This window comes from Musa acuminata, chromosome BXJ3-8 (assembly GCF_036884655.1).
Source record: "Musa acuminata AAA Group cultivar baxijiao chromosome BXJ3-8, Cavendish_Baxijiao_AAA, whole genome shotgun sequence".
Lineage (NCBI taxonomy): Eukaryota > Viridiplantae > Streptophyta > Magnoliopsida > Zingiberales > Musaceae > Musa > Musa acuminata.
The window spans coordinates 8,249,276-8,275,520 of record NC_088356.1 but is presented as its reverse complement, the minus strand read 5'-3'; the positions used below and the strand labels follow the sequence as shown (position 1 = coordinate 8,275,520).

At 37.8% G+C, this 26,245-nt stretch overlaps 1 protein-coding gene across 3 annotated transcripts; it reads right to left on the bottom strand.

Annotated features, from left to right (window-relative positions):
* Positions 1–162: 162 nt before the first annotated feature.
* Positions 163–25,268, bottom strand: LOC135583062 (acyl-CoA hydrolase 2-like). 3 transcript variants are annotated; one of them, XM_065164262.1, is made up of 17 exons: positions 25,124–25,268; positions 24,926–25,018; positions 24,439–24,506; positions 24,060–24,141; positions 23,000–23,046; positions 22,760–22,885; positions 18,110–18,187; positions 15,692–15,779; positions 14,829–14,941; positions 12,099–12,161; positions 11,977–12,032; positions 9,785–9,883; positions 9,586–9,642; positions 3,446–3,547; positions 775–823; positions 629–697; positions 163–546 (listed from the first exon to the last, which is right to left on the bottom strand). In XM_065164262.1, exons 1-17 carry the CDS (start codon positions 25,137–25,139, stop codon positions 469–471), a joined length of 1,284 nt encoding a protein of 427 aa, XP_065020334.1. In that variant the 5' UTR covers positions 25,140–25,268; the 3' UTR covers positions 163–468. The 3 variants fall into 3 exon arrangements, 2 of the variants coding, with proteins under 2 accessions (XP_065020334.1, XP_065020336.1); XR_010498840.1 differs by having other exon boundaries at positions 488–546; positions 3,446–3,653; XM_065164264.1 differs by lacking the exon at positions 3,446–3,547.
* Positions 25,269–26,245: the final 977 nt, after the last annotated feature.

Here is a 26,245-nt window from a genome sequence, read left to right as displayed (position 1 = left end):
AGATAATCTCTAATTATTCATAAATAAATTAAAATTATAAAATTTACAAATAAATTAATGTATAAATTCACAAATAAATTACAGATATACAAATAAAATACATGATTTATTCTCTGTTTAATGCATGATTTAAAGTAGCATATGGACACAAATACATCCATCTTGCGGGTATAAATGTGGAAGCCATGATATAATAATTATGGTTGGCCTCAGCAAACTACACCACAAATGAGGTTAAATAATTGATTCATTTAAATATATTACACCACAAATTATAGAGCTTATTTCCAGTCCTGAGTACAGAAAAATAGACAGCCAAACGGGTGTTTATCTGCTCGACTGAACTTATTTTCGTAGAATAATCATCGTATAATCATCGTTGTGACGGAGAGCAGCGAGCTGATAATGTACAAGAAACAAACAACAATAATCACCTTCCTCGATCAATAATTAACTCTGAGATGGCATTTAGAGCTTTGCTTTCGGATTTTGGTTTTGCGGAATATGCTTTCGAATTAGACACTCTTGGGTCAATGACACAATAAGCTGCATAGAAACACGAAACAGTTTCCAAAGATCAGTGGGTGCATGATAATGAGATCCTAACATGAGAAAATCAAATAACTACCTCTCCCTTCCTGTTAAACATCTGACCAGTAACAAACCCACGGCCTCCACTGGCGGACGGGCTCTCGATCTGTGTCAATGGAAGTTAACAGAATGAGAAAATGCATTTGTAAGACATTTTAGCAACATGTTTGATCAAATACTAACAACATATAGCAACCAATCATCAGCTCTTACAGGCCTGTGGAACCAAACTCTGCAAAAGGGAAAAGAGGAATCAGCATTAGGAAAACTTGATCAAGTTCAAATACATGATCCGCTATAAAGATAAAATCATTTGAAGAAGAAAAATATTACAAATCACAGAACTCAGATCATTCATTTAAGACTTGAGAAAATCAGAACATGAATTTTTCCTCCAAAAACCAAAACCACATGAAAATATCTGACATTAATGTTTTACCAAATATAAGTCGGGCTTGCAGAGGTTAGTACATTGCAAATAACCAATCTGTTTGCGAGGGACAAAGCTGTGCACATCAATCCTTCCTGGTCTTGGTACTGACAGAAGCCTCATGTTGGGATCGTCCTCATGTTTTTTACATTGGTGAACCTACCAAATAAGAAACTAGCGAATATCTAATATATTTTAACCTAAGAAGCTTGTCATTGTTCCCTTTTACCTCAAAATACCTGGTCTAAGTAGGAATCTATCCACGACTACTGGAATTGATTTCATGTGCTATGTCTTTTCTTCAGAGCCCAACAATCTATGCTCCCAGTCAGCTACCAACAGAGTAAAACTTAATCAGCTCAGAACGTCTTGTCCAATCGGAATTGCCATAGCTCCAACAAGAAGTCTAAGTGAAATGATTAGGACGAGAATCAACTCCATAGTCATATATAAAAGGAACCTTGGAACCTGACCACCTTAATCAGAGAGATTGTCCACATAACAATATGACAATAATATGTAGACCTTAACATTAAGTTTGTATTTTTATTCAATTACTGATCCAATTTGAGCACTTAGTTGCAGAGGGTCCTCCATCAACTTAAATGTCGAAGCTGTGTTCTAAAAGTGGATGGTTGGACCGTTGGAGTACTCAAAAACACTAGTAGCATGTTCAATTCCCTTTTAAGCCATACCTATGGCACATTCCAGATTGATTGCATTGTGGAACTGGAGCAACCTTCTACAAGACCATCAAACACTTTATTACTATACTTGTTCAACTCTCTTAAACTGGAAAGAGCAAGGCAAAATTTTGATGGCAAAAAATTTACAAATAATTTAACAGGTTTCAAAAGCCAGATGGTATCAGTGAAGTTTGATGTTTTGGTGCCAGTAAGGCATGCCAACAACACAGAATTTGCAGAGTTTGGAGCTAGAGTTGGACTGAAGGAATTAAAATGATTTTATATGGCAGATCTAAATAGATCTACATTCTATAAGAAAAAGGAAAAGAAAACCCAGATTTTATTTTTTTTTATGGTGGCATCCATCTAATAGGAATATAGAATAGGGGAAGTGGGACAGTGGAAAAAAATAAAGGATAATCTGGGACTTGGGTATCAATCTTGAACTTGTGGACTTAGGATGTTTCAGGCTGCAGCCTTTGTGAAGAAGAAAGAGAGGAGTGAAGAGATGAGCAAAGAAAGTAAGGAAGAAATCTGTTATTGAATTGCGCATTCAGTGAGCATTCTCAATATTGTGCCTCGAAGAGAATTTGAACCTCCACACTCTTTAGCACAAGATCTCGAGTCCGTGTCTTTACAATATCTTGAAAGTGAATCGTATTCAATGCATATGATATCTATCTAACATGACACATGAAATATATAACAAAGGTGGAGTCTTGGAGTATTTATATCGATCGATCATCTTATAGGCCCACATCATATGTGAAATTGCTTTGATTTTAATTAGTTGGAGGATACCTTATATACACCAACAAGATGTACAATCAAACATATTTTTTGATTCAATAGAAGCCCAAAAACAGAAGTGAATATACCCAAATAGATAAGCCAAAGTTAAGTCTGATTACACCTATTCCTAATCCAAAATAGAATGTGACCACATAGCAATCCATTAGTAGACAAAGTATCTATGACCCATCATAAGAATGTACACGAGCCTATTCCAAGGTGGTCTGAATGAAATAAATTTATAATCTGATGATCGGATTGATTCCATGACTTATAAGGTCATAAACCTAGCCCATCCCTGTTTTGGGTGGAATAAATCTATTAGTTCTTTCATTCTAGCTCATCTTTGTGTGTCTCACATAGGGTTATGCTACAAGGAAAAATAAAAGAAAGCAAATGAAATGCATCACTTCATACAAAGTAAGAGCACCAATTCCTAAAAATAAATGAGTCATTTATAGGTCTAACACAAGTGTCTAATGCTATGGTATATCCCCATAATCCATGGTTATGGGTATGATTTCCAAGACCAGCTTTTTTGGACAACAATATACTTATCCAATCATATGTCACTCTACTATGACCAAATAAATATCCTGGCCTTATCTCATGCGACGCCTTCAAGAGCTTGGTTATTATGATAGATGAATAAACTGAATTCATCTCCATTCCATGTCTTATAAATCTAGGAAAAAAATGATAAAAGAAATTATCAGTGCAAGAAAGAAGGAAGCCTAATGATGATTAGTATTTAGTATAGCTCCAATTTAGAATGAATATTTAACAAAAATAGGTTGACAAGAAATTTTAAGAGCATAAAGCTGTAATCATTAGAAGGGAACCTTAATCTAATCTAAGGGGATAAAAGATTTACAATCTTTTTAAGCACTAGAAGTTCTAAGCTAAAGCAGACAAACTCAAGCAGGAAAAGGTTCTTAGGACATACGAATGGTCCAGACTTAGTGATGCTGTCCTCAGTCCCTTTCTCCGGTGAGGATTTAGACTGACACCAGAAAACACAATATCTGATGCATATGCTACAACACATCTGCAATGTAATCAATGTCAAGTAGTCGTGGACAGAAAAAGCATGATCAACAAAGGCATCACCAGAATCCAGAACCAACCAAAGACTAAAATTATCGACAGCCGTCCTGTTCAACAATAAACAACAGAGCAGTAAAAAATGAAGCAGAAGTTGACAAATTAAACATTCAAATTCATATAGATAGCTGGTTGAAAAAGGTTCTTTTCTCCCTTTGTAACATGGCACTGTACTGACTTACCATAATAGACATGCAGTCCATTCTGCAAATCAAAGTCATTAATATGTGGGCTAATCCACAGTTAACGCTTTGCCACTTCACAATTCATACCAATCAAGGACTGTGATAAGATGTTGGCTTAACCTGATTGTCTTGACCTAATATGTTCGACCTGCATGTTGGGTGCATGCATGTGTGCTGTTGGATTAGTTCATGTTTGGATCAAGCAACTTTCATGTCCTTTGAGAATCCTGCCGATCAGAAATAAGTGTTTTTCCCTTCGAATTAAGGTAAACCACCTCTAAGCTGCAAAGAAAACTCAAGCAGACCCATACCGGCTGGTTGCTAATCAGGAACCCTGAAAAGTTTCTTTGCCGGATTAAATTTGGTTAGCCTTATGTATCTTTTACCCACATCAACTAACCTAACCCAACATGTTTCTGGCCCTGAGCAAGATGTAAAGTATTAGGGGTGTGGACTCTGCTTTGTCTTTTCCCTGATCTCTTCCTCCATACTCTGCCTTGTCTACCACTTGAGAAATTGGTTTTGGCTTCAACGATTCCCAATTGTCTTCAACAGTCTACAATCTACTGGACCTTAACAAAATTGAAGGCTTGACCAACTTTCGTTTTGAGGTTATCCTACTACTAATATTGAAAGCCCCAAAGTTTCTGCCTTCTATGATTTATTTTCCAAAATCATTACTACCATTTTAAATAATTTGTTTCTTGACAATATTAGACTTTGGATTTGATGGAAGAGATCATAATATCTAGAAATTAGGATTAGATTTCAGATATTGAGGACTTTAAGGTGACTCATCCGATTTGGTAAGTGAAGACTTTGTGACTTACTAACTTGAGAACCCTTTCAATTTATAGAAGAATGAAGGCTTCCGACTTCTGTTTGTCTTCTCACAGAGTTGAGTCATGATTTAGGGAAAGAATAGAAAAGAAAATAGAAGAGATGAAGATGGTGGGCAAGTTTCAGATCAGCAACAGAGTCATCTGATCCTGGATCATCTGTGCAAATTTGTACTATTAGGGCCCTCTACGGAGGCTTTGTTGAAGAGCACCATTTCGGTGATTATGCAAGGCAATGAAGTTATCCTTTGTCTTATATTGAACAGTTCTGACAGGTTATGGTAGCTCTTTGGTACAATGGTAAGGTTGCTCCTGTCCGACTTAGGAGATCAGGGTTCAAGTCACGGAAACCACTTTAAATATTTAAAGATAAGGCTGCATACATTAACCTTCCCAAACCCCGCATTGGCAGGAGTCTCATGCACTAAGTGCGCCCTTTTTTTTTCTGACGGGATATGTGTAATCACCGATAATTTCTCAACATAAATTAATTGCTATAAATAATGTATTACTTTATTATTAACTTCCATGTTTGTATACTATAGTTAAGGAAATGATTAAATTTGATTTCCTTAATCATGTGGACAAATTAGGAATTCTATTAATCAATTAAATTATTAATTGATTTATTTCCTAACGAGTGATTTGATTTTTAGGAAGTAAATAGTTTATATTTCATTTTCATGTGTGAACCATAAAAAATGAATATTATATTTCTCTTTTTGTAAGTAAAAGCAAAATAAAAATAAATTAAAATTAAATTATTATTTACCTTTCGGGGAGATCTCATCTTCTCCTATATAAAAGGGGTTACTCCTCCCTCATTCATCACCGAGCTTGACAATGGAAGGATTGAGAAGAGGACTTCCCAAGGAGATGATCTCGAGAAAAGGATAGCCAATGAGAGGTAGGATCCTTTCTTTTTTAATTAGCTTTGATTTATGTTTTGAAATCTTGATGTTGGAATTGTTATAATTTTATGATGCATAATGATGTTTTAATTTCGAAATTTCATGATTAGTAAATAATGATAATTGATTTGTGATGTTAGAATGATTATTTGATTTATATTGATCTCCTAAGCTTAAATAAATTTTAATATTAATTTAATTATTAAAATTCTTATTTTTGGATTAACATATTAGTTCTAATTTATTTAATTCGACATATCTATGTTTCAAGAATTATGTGTGAATTTTTAATATTTAATTAGTTTTAAATTTAAGATCATGAATTTAAATTCTTTAATTCATGGATTTGAGTTATTCTTTAATAGTTTAAAATATTGAAATCTAATTTGATAAAGAGGAGTCTAATTGGGGTCTGACTTGAGTTAGGTTGATCTGTCAGACCGGGTCAATCTAACTCATGTGATTATGTACGATCCAGCCCATGTGGCTAAGTACAACCCAACTCATGTGACTAAGCATGACTTAGCTCATGTGACTAGACATGACTAAGCCATGTGATATGGCCAAGCATGACCCAGCCTGTGTGGCTAAGTAGGAGCCAACCCATATAGCAAGGTACGACCAACCCATATGATCAAGCATGACCCAGCCCATGTGGCCATGTACGACCCAGCCCATGTGGCAAGGTACGACCCAACCGATGTGGCCAAGCATGGTCCAGCTCATGTGGCTAGATACGACCTAGTCCATGTGGTCAAACACGTTCCCAACTCATGTGTCTAGGCACGACCCTAGTCGCGAGCCTAGTATAGCCTAGTTCAGTGGTAAGGCTCAGCCCAACTTGTGAGTGAAGCTTTGCCTAATTCGTGAAGTTAAGCTTACTCAGCTATGCGATTGGTGCTAGCAGTGATTTAAAAAGCGCTAGGCGCCAAAAAGCGCCAAGGTCCAAAAATGCCCGAGACACTTACTCGAGCGAAGCGAGACGCTAAAATATAAAAATATATAATATAATTAATAAATATAATTATTTAAATAAAAATATGATATTAAATTAAAAAAATCTTACAGAATCATTATATCCCATTAACAAAAAATCTCAAAATTCAAAACAATAACAACAATTTCAAATAAATAAAAATTAGTATTAAAATTAAAATAATATATTATTAATCTAATAAATAAAAAAATATTATTACTAGTATACAATTAATAGTATACTGTTAATATAATGTTAATAGTATAATATCGAGTCAATGTGAGTAGAGGGATTAAGAGTAACAATAACAACGAGTAGCGGCAACAGCAATGGGAGCGGGAGCGACAATAGTGGCAAGCAACGACAGTAGTGGCAGCGATAGTAGTAGAAGCGAGCAGCGGTAGCAGTAGCAGAGCGCAGTGTAAGAGTAACATTGAGGCTACTGACTGAGAGAAGCAGCAGCGAGCAGCGGCAACAGGAGCGGGAGCGGCGATTGGCAACGGTAGCAACGATAGCAATGACAAGCAGTGACAGTAGCAGTGGCAGCGGAGAGCAACGACAATGAAGAAAGGCAACGGCAGCGGAGAGAGACAGTGGCAGTAGAGAGGAAATGTCAGCGGTAGTATCGCGAGTAGGGTTAGGGTTGGGGAAGTCACGAGAGGAATGTTGGGAGGCTGATATTGGTGCTTTAGTTGGTTCCATTGAACCAACTAAAGCATCGAAGACCGAACCAAATGTAAAACACTGGTTCGGTCGCTTGGTTGAACTCGGGCGCTCGCCCGAAGCGCCTGGGCTCGGGCGAACGCCTAGGCGGTGCCTCTTTGAAGCCAGGCGCCTAGACATGAAACGAGGCACTCGGGCCTCACCTCGCCTCACCCGAGCGCCTATTGAAATCGTTGGGAGTTAGACACATCGACACTCCTCTATCCAACCTATTATTCCTCTATCCAACCTATTACTTGGGACAGGCACGTGCAACACATGTGACTTGTCTAAGACTCAAGTGAGTCGATTTAGTTTAGGCTAACGCTATATGACATAGTCTGATTTCCTCTCTCTTTATTGGTTTGAGCTCATTAATTGATTGGATTAGACAGGTTTGATCAATTAAAGTCAGTTTAGGATGATTCCAAACCAACTTGACTAGTTCAAACATACTTGACCCAATCGAGATCAATCGAATCTAAATTAGAGCAATCTACGGTGATTCAAGACTCGTTCTATAAGGATTTGAGGTCAGTTCCATTAGATCATAATCGAATTGAGTTTGGTTTAAGTCAATTGAGATATTCCAATTAGGTTTTTGATTGATTAAGGACTATTGAGAGATTGATGTTTCATACCTTTATGATCTGATGAACTTAAAGATTTTATCTGAAGATGTCATTTGAAAATGATTATTAGTTTTCTACTTTTCTTAAGTTTATAATATTGATATTATTGTTACCATATAGTAGATGTGACTAGGCTAGTGATTTACATTAGAAGTACAACCTATGAAAGGAGCTACGAGCCCATCACAATACGAAGCCACCAATGAACATAGTCTAGTAGATCATACATTAAGCATGGTCTCTCATAAAATTTGATCATATTGATTTCTTAATGCATGTGTGAGTGAATGGATGAATGCAAATGAATGATCATGGATGTTTATGTATCCTTGTCGAGAGAAGGTATGGTGATTCCCTTCGGGGATTAACGGGTCGTCAAACATAACGGTTAAACAATTCCTCCATCTGTTGTTGGGAGTGCGATATGAGTTATCTCCATCCGTTGTTGGAAGGAATTCATCCTGTGTAGTATGACTCTCCATCTGCTATTGGGAGAGTACATCATCGGTTGTGATATACGCCTTTGTTATATTATTATTATTATGTATGTGTTACATGTGGCTGATGTATGATTTTATTTATTACGTAAGAAATTATCATTGTTTTCTTTATGCATAAGTTTTATAATGAATCGATATATTATCATTTCGTATTAAATTATTAACATTTGTATATGCTTTACGACTATTGAAGATTAATTTTATGATTTTCCAAAGGTTCCTATCAGCATGTATGATTGTTGATATATTTTTATCCTATATTTATTTTCAGAATAATCTACTACTTTGTCATAGATCCAAAGCTTGGATGGAAAAGACTTATGACCCTACCAAGAAAATATGATCCTTTTTTAATTAATAAAATATTTACTATTGTAAAGACAAGGATGTGAATTCAAGGATGAAGAAAAAAAAAAGGAATGTATTCTATATATTATGAATAATAAAATAATGATTTATTATATTTTATAAATCTGGGATGTGACATATGAGTTGAAAAATCACTCATGACATCTTTATTCTGTTACAAGCGTCCTACATGGGACATTATCTCTCCATGAAATAGTACATTCTACTAAATCCAGGAATCATGCATTTAGGCATCCAAGAACACACTTAAGGATGTTTATTGGTTTTGTTTCCAGGAGCTCTTAAGGATTATAAAGAAACTGTAAGAAGCAACAACATTAAAGCATCTGTGTTGAATCTCCAAAATGAGAAATAATCAATTGAAAATATTATTCTCTATTTACATAAGCTTCTGGGTTTTTCAATTGCTCTTATCTGGTTTTTCAGATGACTCTTAAAGAACTGGTTTATAAAAAAGTGACTAAAGTTTGTTTACTTGCATGGTGAGAAACTTTGTCAACAACGATTAAGAATACAACTGACATAGCACCTGAGTTGGACATTTCTATCCTTCATAAACAAACTGTTCTACAAAATCATGTTTAGTGTGCAACGTCTACCTTTTAAAATTATAATTGCAAATTTCTACATATATTTATTTTAAACAACCTCCTAATTGCCATTGAAGATGTTCATTATATGTATTAATTTTTGTAAGATATAAGTGCCAAGCACATGCAATACTAAAACCTTACATATTAAAGAAGCAAAATTGTACACTGTGTAACTTGAAAGTGAAGAACTTGATATAGAATCATGAGATATTTTAGTGTATATTACACATTAAGGAGTTTTTATTCCAGGAAGATGCAAATTTGCAACAACATACCTATGCAAAGCTGGGTCATCCGAAAGATTTCCTCTTGCTTTAAACCAATACTTCATTCTGTGATGTGAGAAGGGGGGGGGAAGAGGGAGGGAGAGAGAGAGGAAAAAATTGTGGTATGTGAATTGAAATTCATAGCATCTTAAAGCATCACATCATAAAATAGTATCAAATAGCATGAGAAATATAATTGAACAATTACCTCGGTTGAGATTGGTTAGCAGAGTCACCCGCTTCACAAAACTTTATCTCTATGGGCCATGGAACAAATTTTCTTCTAGCAACAGTGTTTCGGTAGTGTCTGTTGGTAGCTATTTGTTAGGCTTCAATAACAACTACCAGGACACCACAATAGGCATCATAAGCACAAAGAGTATGCAGAAGATGATGGAGGAAATTTGTTGTCAGAATAATCAAACCAGGGACAATAATCATATGAAAGTTCCTACAAGTAACAAGATAGGATCTTGGATGTACCAATGCCATATGGTCATACTTCATTTATATGTTGAATATGATTTTAATGAAGACTTCCATAAATAATAAGCTAATAGGCCAAAGATCTCATTGTGCTTGTTTTTACTTGACATTACAACAAGCTTATATTACAATCCTTTTATTACCTTATATTACAGTAAGCTAATAGGCCAAAGAATAAGCTAATAAGCTTATATTACAATCTTATATTTGTTGCATTGTGGCTATCATCAAATGATTCTGGCCCATGATAATGCAATCATGAAAGAATATATATGTTAACAAGATGGTGAACTAGTGATCACTGATATTATCATATGCATACAGTAGTAGACTGGTAGTTACTCTACCATTTTCTTGAGGCAACAATTTGTATAAGTTTTGTAGCTGTGGTGGTTCTGGCAAGAACATTGTTGCTTGCAGGCTCATGATAATCTCATTCAATTAGGAACTAGGGATAAGGGAACCTTTTAAGTTCTACCTCATAAGTTTTTATTACTATTTAAAACCATACAATTTAGATATTTTGACAAACTATTCCTTATTTTCATTTGTTAAAAATCTATTTAGTTAACTGGGAAGTTCTTTTAGTTTCTACTATTTTTTCACTATGTCCAAAAAAATAACTTCCAAGAAACTTTGAGATACAGAATTATGATAGATTCATATGACTAAATTGGTTTCCTCAACAAAAGTCTATTTACATTGTATTCTCTTCACTTAAGGTTTGTCATTCATCTGTGTACTGGTGCAATTAAGGAAGCTGCAAGGCCAAATGGATTGACTGGGCTTCTCATTAATACAAATTAATTTGCCTGCAGATGGGAGGTTCTGAATTGTTGTGTGTTCTAGTCGGAGAAGAAAAATGATTCAATGTGCAAATGCAAGTACATTTTACTTTTTCTTCATCCAATATGCTATCATATATGTGCCATATTAACTACTTCACAAGGTCTTTCTAGAGATGTGACTTGTAAAAACATTCATGTATATTGCCATAAGAGTGAGGGAAATACAAGTCAAATGAAAGGAATAATCTCATGACCCAGTTCGATAGGCAATCTGACCTAATAACTTGGATATAACTGATCTAAAATCAAGCTAAGAATGCTTAAGTTATTAATAGGAGATCCATCTAGCACTATTATCCATCATAATTCCCTCGCATTCAATGCAGGACTAATTGAAATGTCAGAATCTACCGCTCAAAGGCTTGACATGCATGTCAAAACCTGAGACCCAATGCCTTACCATATGGTCATAACCATTCCCTAGTTAATGGCACATGAGCTCCACAATGCAGTTGTGGATCCACAGTGGGATGTCTCTTGTTTTATCCATAGTTAGCCTTTACTAGATCCACTATGATACCAATTGTCATGGCATGCTCCATAAGATTACTGTAGCAATTACTTGAATAGAATGAGCTTGAAACCATATGGATTAAAAATGTGAAAACCCAAGTTATTATTGGTAGCAGATCTGTTTAGAGCCCCATAAACTATCATAATGAGTCCCACTTTTGATGTGGGACTAATTGAGATGCGACAGATCAAAAGGACAATGAAGGTATTCACCCCGACTAACAGCTGACTACAGTCAGCTTCTTGACTAGTATGATGAATTACTATTCTGAATTGACAATAGCTTCGATTTGTGCATGTGTCTTTTAAGAAAATTGGACTTGTATTATATCTCAATCAATGGCCATGGCTATATTCAGCTTTTATTACTATGAAGTATGAACTATCAGCAATCAGCATCAGGTGATGCCTTTCTGTTCTGACTATTTGACAATCCAAGAACAGACGTATTTACATCTGTTATTTGAAAGTAAGGCATGCATATTTCATTAAAAATGCTTCAAATAACAAAAACATATCATAAGAAATTATCTGGCATGCTCATCAATTTTACATGGGAAGACGAGGATCTGTAATTCGCCTTTCTCGTAACTCTTCCATTGAGAGAAGCTGCAATTGAAAGCCAAATTAAAATTTTAAATTAGGACACATCAGAAACATAAAAATGATACTGACCATCTCTGGACCAGGCACATTTGGCATCAGAACTTCCTGATGTTCAAAGCCTGCTTCTTCCTTCTGCACCGAAGCAAAACAGAAAAATCAAATGCATATCTTAATTAGCAAATTGTCCTCATCATGTTCAAAGCAATGTGGAGCTTATAATTTGGTGACAACCTTAACAATGTAGACTGATACTATGCACTTAGAGTGTATGATTCACAAATTTAATGACAAAGGAGCGGACCAGTTGTACAATATTGCAAAGTTGATCGATCACAATACTCAATGATACAGAACATGCATGCACATGCATGCATTAAACAGTCATAAAATTGCTAAAACTAAAACCCATATGGATCAGATTTAGATATGACATAGTTATGACGAGAAGCAGATTTCAATCATGCCATTCCAGTAGGCAGTCAAAAAACGAAGACAAAGGTTGTGTCCTCACAAATATCAAATTTTGTGTGGTCTTGTAAGGCTGTTATATGACTTTGCAGTATGGTTGAACCTGAACAAAATATTACAATATATACATAATAATCTAACAAGTGGAAAACTAAAAAACTAAAACCTTCATGACAATGAAATCCATTTGCTTGTCGTACTTATTCAACCAAAAGTTTACATAAAGGTCAGCATGGACAAGTACCATGTAACAAAAATTAGGAGAGCATTTAATAACTGATACCTACATCATGGTTCATATACTATGATATGAAAGGATACAGAGAATGACTATTACTCCCATCTGAAAATATAACTCTTTTGAGCTACTAATGTCAAAGCTCATGACGTCACAACAGGCTCATGCATCGAGTTATCATGACGAGGGAAAGTATGGGGCATCAACACGAGGATCCACATGCTTGTTTATGGCCATAAAGGAAAGGGATATGACATTGTTGATTTATATGAGGATATGGGATGGAGTCTACAGCATACTGAGTCAGACAACAGTTCCTCGTACTCTCAGCCTTCATATTATCCTAGATCTTATAGCCAACTGATGCATGATAACAGTTTGTCACTATTTTCATAGTCGGATACATCTTATGGCACACAACAACAGTATCGTGATGAACAACAGCTCAGGGCACTACATCATACACAGTTATATTTACCAAGATCCTACTTTCTCGAGGAACCTCTTACCACACAGGTGATTCACAATAATAAAATGATAACTGCTACAACATTGATTCATTAGTGACATGGTATATATCAGTATCAGATGTCATGGGTGTCATTTTATACTTGAACTACACAGAGATACCGCATCGATCTATCATCAAATGGAGTATCCTAACTCACTCATCGTGAAATTAGATATTTGTTTTGATAGTAGAAACAAGTATATAATCTTATTATACAATCATTCATTATGCACTATTTATTAAATGACTCATAAATTATCAGTATATTAAACGGTACTCTTTAGATTCCATCATTGTATCTTTTATGTTACATGCTTCAGTGCAATCTATGTAGTTTTGTAAACTTGAACCAATTAAATTATATGAATATTGCCTTTATTAAGAAGGAAATACCCATGAAATAGGGTTTAAAGGGTTTTGAATGGTCGAAACTCTTTAAAACAGTACCAGACCTGTACCAACATCCCATGTGTCAGTCTGCACATATTGATCCCACCAAGGACCAGTATGGGTCCGGTACCCAAAACCTAAAACCATGGTATTAACTGCAAATATATGACTAAGTACGATCAAGGCTTTTAATTTCAGGTACCGGACTTGTGCTAGTCAATGACTGGACCAATACGGGTCCGTTCTATTCAACGTACCTACACATGGAATTCAGAAACATACCATGATACTGTTGAAGGAGGAAGAGAAGGAAGAAAAAAAAAAGAAGAGGAAGAAGAGGAAGCAGTGAAAGTGGTAAAGGAAGGAGAGGAGGAAGAAAAAAAAATGGTGCAGGAAGAAGAAAAGGAAAAGTCCCGAAGAACGTGTGTGGCAATTGCATGTGGGCGGTTGCATGCGACAGGCTGCAGGCAACAGTGGGCGCAACCAGTAGCATAGAGGGGAGATGTGTGTGATCATGACTCACAAGATTCGCAAACCCTAAAAGGCTAAAATATTCCAGCATTTTAGGGCAAAAGGTTAAAAAATGAATCAAACCAAATCATTCAAAATGGGGCAATCTGCATCTTGGTTCACGCCCAGATTGGTAAATACTAGTTACCAAACCAAGCAAAATTGAAGACCTTGTTTATTATAGTATTATTTATCAAAAATTATGAAACATTTTCATTGGTTACAATACATAATTCTCAAAAGGTGAAAACATTTCAACGGGTGGCGTTAAAAGAATCTTTTAAGGGGAACAGTCAGTCGTTAACTGAAAAAAAGAGGCAACAAAATAGAGGAAAAACAAATTATTACAGTCCAATAAATGACAATGATCATATATCTGAAGAGTTCTAATAAAGTTCAGTACATTAATAAAAGTTTCCAATAGAATATAATAGCTCTAGACCTCATATGTGCTTAACCTCCAAGGAAACCAAAAAAAGCTGTTGTTTATTACAATTCTCTTGCACGACCCCCCCCAAGACAAACATTATAAAAGATTATACTTAGCAATTTGAACACATTATAAATATATCTCCAATATCACAATAAATAGACAACTACCAGTGATTACTTGATGCAAAAATGTGTTGCATAGTAACATCATTACCATGCATAGGAATTAGCATATTTGATTTTGCATTACCTGAAATGAACAAAGCAAAGTAAACATGACAATCCCATGTTGTCTTGCATCAACTCGTCTAGTAGCAAAGCTTTTCCCATCACGTGCACGATGAACTTGATATATTATTGGTGCTACAAAAGACAAATGAAAATTTTGAAAAAATATTCAGCAAAATTTTACAGTAATTTTTTGACAGTATAAATGCAGTTTTAAAGGCCAACTTGCTCCTTCTTATGTGATTCCTCTTGTTACTAAGACAATAAACCATACACAAGAATCCGACAGTTAAATTCATGAACTAGTGAGATTTATATGACACATACAATTCAGCTTATTTATGAATACAAAGCAGACTTAAATGAACAATTTCAACAGTGGAAATTACAATTTGATCAAATATATTGCATTCAACCACTTCATGGCTTTTGTGTTCCAGCGTCTTGAAATTGACATATTCAATTTGTGAACGATGCAGTTCAAGATGCAAGGTTATTGACCAGCTATAATTAAACCATGGTCTGCAGTACCGAACTGTACCACCCGGTACGGGCGGTACGTACCGGTCCGACAGGTTGCCGGTACATGGACCGCCTGTTACCGGTCCGAGTGCACTGTAGCACTATAGCAGAGCTACAGTACTCGGCACACCTGAGTGTACCACTCGGTATACCGTACCGTATCGGTACCGAGCCCAGGTCGAAACACCGGTACGGTACGGTATTGTGAACCTTGAATTAAACAGCCCATATTAGTCCAGTAAATCATGAAATTGGTCTGCCATAGATAGATCAGACAAAAAGGCATTGGTCTGCCATCCACTGATAATGATGAAGACAAACTTCAATTATATGCAGATTATGCACAACAAACAAAAGACATACAGTGCACATCACCAGCCACAATAAAGTTTACATGCAAACTATGTGCAAGTTTAAGACAATCCACTGTCTTAGAAGCTGCCGCTAGTGCCTGCACAAACAAGAAACAAAGTGATAAAGGTATGTTATAAATGAAAGAAAATCATGCCAGCACTAAGCAATTGCTTCATGCTACAAACATTGAAGTATTGCAGAAGTTCAATTGCAAATGGAAGATAATGACATTAAATTACCATAGTTAAACCATTTGCACTTAAATTTTCTAAACATCTTAGTTATAACTGTCTCAAAAAGAGAAGAAAAGAAAAAACCTCTAATTTACACTCTCCAACCATTTAATGAACTTCAAAGACTTCTATGTTTTTCTTTCCAAGGAAAGAATATGTTGTTTCATTTTTAATAAAGGCTGCTGACACCTTGATGAATATAGCAAGGTTCATAATTTCATACCGTACCGGTGTTTCGAGCTTTACTCAATATGGTACGGGCATACCGAGCAATACGCCAGGGCATATCGATCGGTGTGTGTGTATATAAATAAAAAAGGAGGCGTATGCTACCTCAGCGACGTCACCTCCTTTTCTTCTCCTCGTCTGACACGACGAGAAGAAAAGGAGGCAACGTTGCTGAGGTAGCGTACGCGTTCTTCTCCTCATTTGCGGCATTCAACGAAGACATCGAAGGCCGCAGATGTCTCTGGCCTTCGGCGAAGAACGCGACGAAGAAGAAGCCAAACCGTCGCTTCTCCATTACCTCCTAGATCAAGATCATCGAGGGAGGGCGATGTCGGATCGGGAAGTGTCGAGGTTCTCCTAATTCTCCCTCTTCTTCAAGCGCCTTCTCCCTCTTCTCCCTCGACGCTCCTTCTCTCACCGCAGCCAGGCCAATACCGTCCGATAGCGAGTGGCACTGGTCGAAACCGACTGTTACCGACCTATTTCAGGTAGTAATGGTCGAAATATCGACCGTTACCGTTGGATACCATCCCGTATCGTCTGATACGGGGCTAGATCAATAGTTCTGCCCGGTAGTAGGCTGGTCCGCATACTGGTCTGTTGGCGAACCGGTATGTACCGCCCGGTACAGGCGGTATCATTCAGTATTGTAATCCTTGGGTAATGGATGAGGAAAAGTAATCAGTCTCTGACTTTCAAAACATCTCAAAGCAATAGTCAAACTTATTATGGTAATGCACGAGGGAGTCGCAAATGTTCTGCATGTTTTCATTTTGACAAAACTATAGCATAGAAGTCTCAAAAATGTGCTGTGGTTACAAGGAAGATTAGGCCAAGTTAAAGGTAAAAAAAATACAGAGAACAAGTGAAGGCACTGATTCATACAATTTAAGGATGAAAAGGGAGTAAGAGCATTCAAAAAACAGCCAATAGAAAAGACAACAAACGAACTGTGATGTTAGAAGCAATTAATTGACTAGAAAAACATTCCATTATAACAAACTATCAAAATTAAAACAAAGGGTTTTTTATGTAAGAGCTTGAATTTGATCAGGTTACTGTGCCAATCAGTTCAGCGAGAGTCAAAACATACCACGCTAGGAAGTTGTCAGCAAGCTCTCAAGACCCTACACCAAGGTGCCAACATATGACTAAACTGATCTTTTAACTGTGTCAGTTCGAGTAAGTGCATGCTAACCAAACCAGTACAGCAGTGTCATACCATGCTGGAAAGGTATTGACGTATCTGATGCCATGAAAAAGCGATACTCTGTTGTAAAGAATTTTCCTGTATTGCAGACACCATGTGGTAGTTTGCTTCTACTGTACAAGAAGGTGCCCATACATAACAAAGGGGTTAAGAAGGATCTATCATACCCTAAGTGCATTGGAAAGGAGACAATCTCGTGATAACTTAAGGTGATGTAAGTATGCAACTTTAATGCTGATAGATCTAGTAGAAAAAAAAAAAAAACTGTAGCAATCATCTGAATGCATGCACTATTTCATGTACATATTAATAATCTAGCAGTTGCAGCAGGAAAACATACAAGTCAATAGCATTTAAAACTATCTCTGACACTGAATATCATAGGTGACAACAAGCAACCAACAGCAGATTGAGTAAGATGCTCAGAGGTCAAATCAGAATTCCCTGCCTATATTTTCATCATTGACCATGTTAATAGACCATGAGTAGGTTTTAACATCCTAATTTACAAAAATGAAAACTCGAGTCTACAGGCTCATTAGCTACAAGGACACATGTATTTGGAGGATATTTAAATGACACCAAGTAGATTATGTCACATTGTGGTTGTATAAGTTGCATATATATCAGAGAATTTGAATTTCTACAATTTGATACACAAAAAGTATCATATTAAAAGAAAAGACAGCCAAATCAAACATATTATTCCACATCAATGAATTTGAAAAAAAATTGAAGAAAGTTCCTAATGCATGCCTGTCCAATTAACTGTCCTCCAAAAACTTGACCAAAAGATGGAGCATCTGGCAAGGTAAAACCTCTAAATATGTCAACCTGCCAAAACACATGAAACAACAAAGATGAGAAACTTAAAACAAAAAACCCACAGAAAACAATCTATACAACTTAAGAAACTAGAATTATAGGACAACATGGCTCATTATCAGCCAACAATCATTTCTTTGTTACTAGCTTCAATTGTATCGGATGCTACAGGTCAATATACTGCCCGGAAAACTGTCCAACAATGTTCTGAAACCAGTATTTAGAATCGTTTCATCGTACTATAATCTAAGCATGGTTCATCCTTGGATAGAGGGAGAGGAACTCATGGACATTATATCTAAAAATAATATATCTCAATCAATGTACCACAAGATTTCCTCCGAAAGTAAAATAAGACAAAAAAAGTAATTGAACACATTCTGTTGGTCCAATAAGAATGAACTGAGTTTATTTTTCATGAAATGCAATGTAAATAAGCTCTACAGCATACTTTCATGTGTAATATAGCCTGCCACGTACACACACTGCAGTAACCTAACAAGTCAGCATGTAGTTGTGTCAATTGTTAAATAAGATATATGTACAATCTAACATATTGATAAGACCCTGGGAGTCTTATCGTCGCTCTGATACCAAATGATAAGACCCTAAGGTCTTATCGTAGAAGAAATGGAAGAAATGAGGATGCTCTGATACCAAATGATAAGACCCTAAAGTCTTATCGTAAGAAAAAAGAAGAGAAAGGGGATGATCACTTCGAGGGGATCGGCCTCCTTGATCGCTTCGAGGGGATCGGCCCTCCTTGATCACTTCGAGGGGATCGGCCTCCTAGGGTTTGTCAAAAGACATAATAGTATTTTTCATAGATAACTGAAAAGAAATAGTTACATCCCTATTTATAGAGTTCCACCCAGAGTCCATTAGGACTTGAACTCTAATAATAAATAAATATTAAATAAACCTCTACTTGACTCTAACTGAACCAAACCGACTCAATAAACAATTGGACTAAACAGACTCAATAAACATTATTCAAAAGCTCAGAAAAAGGGTCCTAACAGTTCCTCCTTCTTCAAATCAGCCTTGTCCTCAAGGCTGAGCAGCAACAATCTCGGGGAGGTTCTCTTTCAGCACTTTAGCCATAGACTATCTGCAACGCATCACAACCCGTTGATCAAGTAAATATGGTCTCCACTTTTTGACAGTGTAAGCAACAGGTCGATCTTTTAGTATAGTAATCATTGCAAGAAACTCTTGGTCTTTGCTATCACAAGTTAAAATCCGTCCATCAGTAATCTTTACTTCGAATCTGTCACAGCCTTCAATGCGGTAAGCTAATCGGGCTGCAACTTTCCTGTCCATAAAATTATTAGTGTTGCACGTGTCAATCAACATAATGACAGGCTGATGCTTCAAAGTTCCTCTGATTTCCATAGTTTGTGGGTTAGCATAGCTAGCCAATGCATGCACTGTATGTGTGATGGCTTCAATATCTTTATCAGTTTCCACACCTTCATAATCGGAGTCCAACTCTTATGCTTTCGGTTCCTCTCCAATTGGCTCAATCATCATATATTGCCCTTGTTTACATTGGTGCTCCATACTCCACTTTTCATCATAGTGCAAACCCTTTGCTGATCTTTCATTGAGTTCTTGGGTTAGTCTTCGGGTGTCAAAGCTTTGGTTGGGAATAGATGGGGCCAGTGGCTTACTAATCATCTGGTTGTTGTCACTTCTGTTTCCATAATTTTCCCTGTTGATTTTTTTCTCATGTAGATGTGCGAATGAGATCGCAGCTATCATAGTGCGGGGTTGACGAGCCTTAACTTCACACCGAATCTCTGGAATAAGCCCTTCAATAAATGTATCCAGAAGTTGTCGTTCCGACCAATCTCTAGCTTGATTTGATAATCTTTAAAACCTACTCTGATATTCCAACACTGTAGAAGTCTGACAAATTTTGGCAAGCTGTCCATCCACCTTCATGTACGAGTAGATTGTGTCACAATCTTGGAGCCCTTTTCTAGTATTTCCAGATCTTTGCAATGTAGAACTTGAGATCCCACCTTGTTGAAATTTACTAAGGCTCCCCAGTAAGTCCTTTTTGAAATCATTAAGTACTTCTTGTAACCGGTTCTCAATTCTAATTTCCAATGCTTCCATTTGTGCTTTCACTGAGTTATCGATGGTCATTTCGTAAGACTGCAAATCTGTAATCTCAACTCCTATTTTTGGTGTTGGTCAAGGGCATCAATCACTGTCCTATTCGGTGCTGCTATTGTGACGTAGTCGATGGCAACACTATGGGAATGAAGGGTTGCTGCGAGGATGCGGGGATGTAGCTGCGGTCGCCGCGTGGGAGGCAGCGATGCTTGTTGCGATCGCTGTTGCTGAGGGCTTGGAGGCAGCGATGGTGGTGCGGTTGGGGCAGCACCGCTGCGAGGGCTGCGACGGCGCGGATGGAAGGCAGCGTTGCTCTGTTTCTGTCACACTGCGGAAGGAGGCGCTGGTGAGAGGCAACGATGCTTGTTGCAGTCACTGCGTGGAGGGATCGCTGCTGCTGAGGGCTGAGAGGCAGCGATGGTGGTGTGGTTGGGGGCAGCACCGGCAAGGGCTCGCCGCTGCGGTGGCTGGCCGGAGCGCAGCAGCAGCGGTGGAGAAGGAGGCAGCGAGGGTCTTGGCAGGTTGGGCGACGAGCGACGTCGTCGCTGGCTGGGCAGCAGTGGCGACGGTGGTGGCAATCGGCGTTCGCAGCAGCAAGGGGATCCGCAACTACGACAGCAAGGGGACCTACGACTGCGACGGTGGTAACTGCCCTGTTTCGGTCACCACGGATGGAGAGCAAGGGGGAGCAACGGCTGGGAAGCGAGCGGGAGCACCGGCTGGGAGGCGAGCGGTGGTCGTCGCACGGGGGAGCAGCGGCTGGAAGGCGATGGCGACGGCGCTCGAGGCGACAGCGGCGGTTGGAAACAAGGGCAGCAGATGTGAGTTGCCCGTGATTGCCCTGTTTCGGTTACAAAAGATGCAGAGCAAGGGGGAGCGGGGGCGGTTGTTCTCGCCCGAGCCAGGTGGAGCGGCGGCTGGGAGGCGAGCAGCGGTCGCCGCACGGTGGCTGACAGTAGTGGTGGGTCGGCTGGAAGGCAACGGCGCTCGAGGCGTGGCTGCGATCAACGAGGGGCTGCGGCAACAAAGGAAGCTCTGTTTCTGCAACCGCTGCAAGGAGGGGCTGCGGCAACAGGCGGCTGCGGTGCCGGCGGTCCTTCTCGCTCGAGCGAGATGGGGACGCGAGGAGAAGAGGTCGCTGGCCGGGTGATCGAGCAGCGACAATGCGGCTGGGAAAAGTGGTGGTGACGCGACTGGGAACAAGGGCAATCCGTGAGTTGCCCTGTTTCGGTCGCCGCGAGGAGGGCGACAATCGGCGGCTGCGACTGCGACCTAAGGGGAGGCGGGCGACAGTGGAGAGGCAACGGTGGTGGTGCGGCTAGGAGCAGCGTCACCAACGATCGTCGAGGAGGAGAGGTCGAGCGGCTGCGCTGCGACGCAAGGGGAGGCGGGCGGCGGCAGTAGGGCTGGGATGGACACTGGCAGCGTCGTCTCCTGGCCGGGGAACAACAGCGGCGGTGGTCGCCGGCCAGGAAGCGGGGCGATGGTGGGCGCTGGCCGGAGAGCAGCAACGGCAGGTGGGCTGGCCGGAAGCAGGGGACGCAGGGGTGGCTGCGGCTTCTTCTTCCTCTCGTGTTTTTTTTTTTTTTTTTTTTCTTTTTGAACGATAGCTATGGCAACACAACAATAACGCCAAGGATCGCCGCTCTGATACCAAATAATAAGACCCTAAAGTCTTATCGTCGCTCTGATACCAAATGATAAGACCCTTGGAGTCTTATTGTTGCTCTGATACCAAATGATAAGATTCTAAGGTCTTATCGTAGAAGAAATGGAAGAAATGGGGATGCTCTGATACCAAATGATAAGACCCTAAAGTCTTATCGTAAAAAAGAAGAAGAGAAAGGGGATGATCACTTCGCGAGGATCGGCCTCCTTGATCGCTTCGAGGAGATCGGCCCTCCTTGATCACTTCGAGGGGATCGGCCTCCTAGGGTTTGTCAAAAGACAGAATAGTGTTTTTCATAGATAACTAAAAAGAAGTAGTTGCATCCCTATTTATAGAGTTCCAGCCAGAGTCCATTAGGACTTGAACTCTAATAATAAATAAATATTAAATAAACCTCTACTTGACTCTAACTAAACCAAACCGACTCAATAAACAACTGGACTAAACAGACTCAATAAACATTATTCAAAAGCTCAGAAAAAGGTCCTAACACATATATTGGTTCATTTTTCATGATCTTTTTTCTCTACAATTTCGTTCGTCATTCTTCTCTTATACTATTTACTGACTAAACTGTTCTCAAACAAATACCATCAGCAGTAGTCTAATAAAAATCCAAACTCCATAAAGCTTACTTTAGAGCACCAGATTACAACAAACTTCAAACTCAAAAGAAAGCAATAAGAGAGAAGATAGGAGAGGAGGGAGGGTGGAGAGAGAGAGAGAGAGAGAAGAGGCCATTGGTACAATTTATCAGTCGCAAAAACTATCAAATTTAATGAACTTACATCTAATGGCTCTAGATGCAATATGTGCTCTACAAGTGAGAAATCCTCAGGAATTCCCTCCGCATTCCAAATTGACTTTGGCTGCAAGAGATTATTATATCCATCTGGCAGCACCAAGCAGATCAGCTGCAAATGTCTTGTGATCAGTTAAAGGGAAAAAAACTTTTCTGTGAAAATAGCTTGAATTAATGGATCAGAGTCATAAAAGAATAAATTTGAAAATTATAACTATTTAACTACCTTGGACAATGCAACCACATTTGCTTGATGAGTGGAACCACCAGTACCTAAAAAAGAGTGAAAGTTGGAATTTAAGATAGAAGATCTGGTAAAAAGCATCATAAGCATGAAGAGTATGCTACCAAAATAATTCCTTGTCATTGAAAAGGCAATTTACAAAAATAGTTTTGCAAATAACATGTAGCTCCTAGCTGCATAAAACGATTTTCCTTATGTAGTAAGTACATGTCCTAGTTATACTACAGGACGTTGGTGAATAAATGAAATTATTTTTTGCTTACAAGTTACAACATTTCAGTGGTCAGCTAATTATCACAGTTGAATGTCATAGAAGTTGTTTAAAGACATGTTCCACACAAGTAGCCTGATGAGTGACGACATATTCAAAAATATAAAACATAACTAATGCTCTTTTCTCAGACTGCAATACATCAGTTTGATTCCTCAAACTCGTGTCCCTTCCAGGCATATATCAGATACTGCCACTGCATTAGGCTTTCACGCTCATATAACTCCTCCAGGAGGTTGGCTGAACTAGTAGCAGATGTTTTGTCCTTTTTTTCTCCATGAGCTTCTTGAGCTTTATTGCGACTGAATTTATAATTTTTCATGTTGTGTATGCCAAACTTGTGCACTGAATATACACAAGGTGAAGATTTCTTTTAGCTCGAAAAATGTGTGCTTTACATGAAACTACTATTGTGACTAGTGAACACCATTAAAAAAAAAAACAAGCAATTCATACCAAATTATTATAGTGATAGAAAAAAAAAAGACAACTTTTGGCAAAAATATGTGACAACTTCCTACAAGTGTTTCATAACCTACTCTACTATTAATAAAGTTTCTAATACACAAACTTTCACAATATGAATAGAAAATAAACTATAAAGAATCCTAGCATGTGCTAAATTTCAAGAAAAACAGGCATTCAATAGTAGAAGAGTTGCAACACCAGTAGGTGCATCATAATTATGAAGCAACCGCATGGTATGGAAAATTCATCATAGTATTGAAGCACCTTATGTAGTGAAACATGCATCAGTAGTAAGCATCATACCATAGCCAAAATAATCATACTGTTTCAATTGAAGCTCAGAACGATTTTCTTTCTCAGAAGTATCAGATCCAGAAACCTCAGCCTGTCAAAGAATGTGAATCAGAAATTATTATAATGCAGATTTCAGATTTCCAGAGAATTTTTTTACAAAATAATAGAAGGCACAAAGTAGAAAGAGATAATTTCCTAAAGTTCCAGCATGGAAGGACAATCATAAACCAAAACTGAAAAGGAAGATACCCAGTCTGGGAATTTGTGAATGGCCAGCCAAAGACTCAAACCATTGTCAAAAGCAATATGGACCTTGGGAAGCAATGCGGCAAATTCACAATATAATAGTTTAACCTGCAAAGCTAAAAATTGAAAGCTCGTGTCGTACCTGACCCTCCCAGATGAAGTAAAGGCCCAATCCAGGTTCTCCTTCACGGACAACATACTCACCAGGTTCTGCAAGAAGACCGTGGACATATACATAAAGAACGTTAATCTTTGAGTACGACCACATGCATCAAATCCAGCAAAACCGCTAGATATTTACAACTTCGAAGAATTCAGAATAATTGTTTAACATTTATTTACGATCTAATTCCAAAAGAAGAAGGAGAAAGAGTGTCCAAACGAGCGCTCAAACAGAACCCTAGAATCATCGAAATTGCAGTAATACAAACAAACCACAAGATTTATACTTAGACTCCAAAAATAAAAACAAAAGAAAGGGTTCCAACCTCTCATGGGATGATCGAAGATCTAATATAACATTATTCCCAATAATGACACTGCATCTACTGGTACGATTACTTAAAAAACATCAAAAATAAAGAATGGAACTCTCGGGTAAAAAGCATAAAGAAGACGAGATACCCCACCATAATGCTTGACTTGGACGACCTCTGCAATTCTGCGGAGGGAAGAACTAGGGAGGCGCTGCAATAGAGGGACTTGCCCCAGAAACTCGATCACTGAACCAAAGATCAAACACCAAGAAAGTTCTCATCAAAATTCGACGAGTCCAACATAAAAACAAAGTAGATGAACGATTGGATCTAGGATTTTCGCCAATTCACCTGTTCCTCGATCCATATGAAAGGAATCGAATATCACAGAAGACAGAAGACAGAAGACGGAAGACGGAAGACGGGATGCGACGGAGCAATCGCCGTCCCAGAGTACGGATTCTATAGGGGAACGCTTGTGCCGGTATACCGCGGATTGAGATAAGCGTTCGGGGGATCGCTCCACGTGATGCACGATGTCTGTGAACCGGACCGGACGGTTCACATGGACCGGATTTGATTGACTGAAACTTATGAATCACTTTTAAATGTATTTAATGAAGAAAACTTCAAAGTCATTAAAGAAAATAAATAAACAAATAAATCAAGACTACATTTTGAGATCATTTTTTATGTTCCAAAAAACAGGAAGGGATCCTAATATTATGACATAACAATTGATTGAGTTGGATCAAGTGTATTAATTTTAAATCGATCATCACATCATTTAAAGAGTGATGACGTGTCTAATGGAAGATATTGGTAGTCTTCTACCGTGTCATCATACCCATCTCTCAAATGCATAGTACAACTGCAATAAATATAATAAGGATGTGTCATTAAAATCACAAAATATCTTCTCTTATTAGGCAAACACGATTATTAAAGCTTTATCATTAGAAAACATAAACTCTTTGAGGTTGAACCACGTCATCCTATTTCCAATTTTAATCTTAATCATATACATGTTGAATAAAAAAAATATTATTATTTAATGGTAAGCTGACCGTTTGAACATCTCACAAATATCGAACTATGAGGACGTCAGCTATCATACAAATAATGATATGTTTAAATATTATGATACGTACATTTAGAAGATCTTTTATATAATCTATAGGCACATCATTATCGAATCCTATATAGTGATATAAATATGCAAGAATGATTAGATTCATCTTATTCTCTTTTCTTATCCTTGACAGGACCACGATAGATTTAGAGATGAAGAAAATATATATGAAGATTTATAATATTATGTTGATTGATTCATATAACTAAGAGAAGATAAAAGATACATAATCTCTTAATCATATTATATATTAACATATTTATGTACTTGCGTATTCATATATTCAATTATTATATATTTGTATCGAATCTATATAAAATATTATCTATTTATGAGAAAGA

Bases quoted from the DNA above. Each gene is read 5' to 3' on its own strand.
- LOC135583062 (XM_065164262.1), bottom strand. The intron at 18,188-22,759 runs GTAAGTTCATTA...GTGTTTTGGCAG, and splicing joins TGCATCTAGAGCCATTAGAT to GTTGACATATTTAGAGGTTT. The intron at 9,884-11,976 runs GTAAAATTGATG...AGCTACCAACAG, and splicing joins ACAGATCCTCGTCTTCCCAT to ACACTACCGAAACACTGTTG.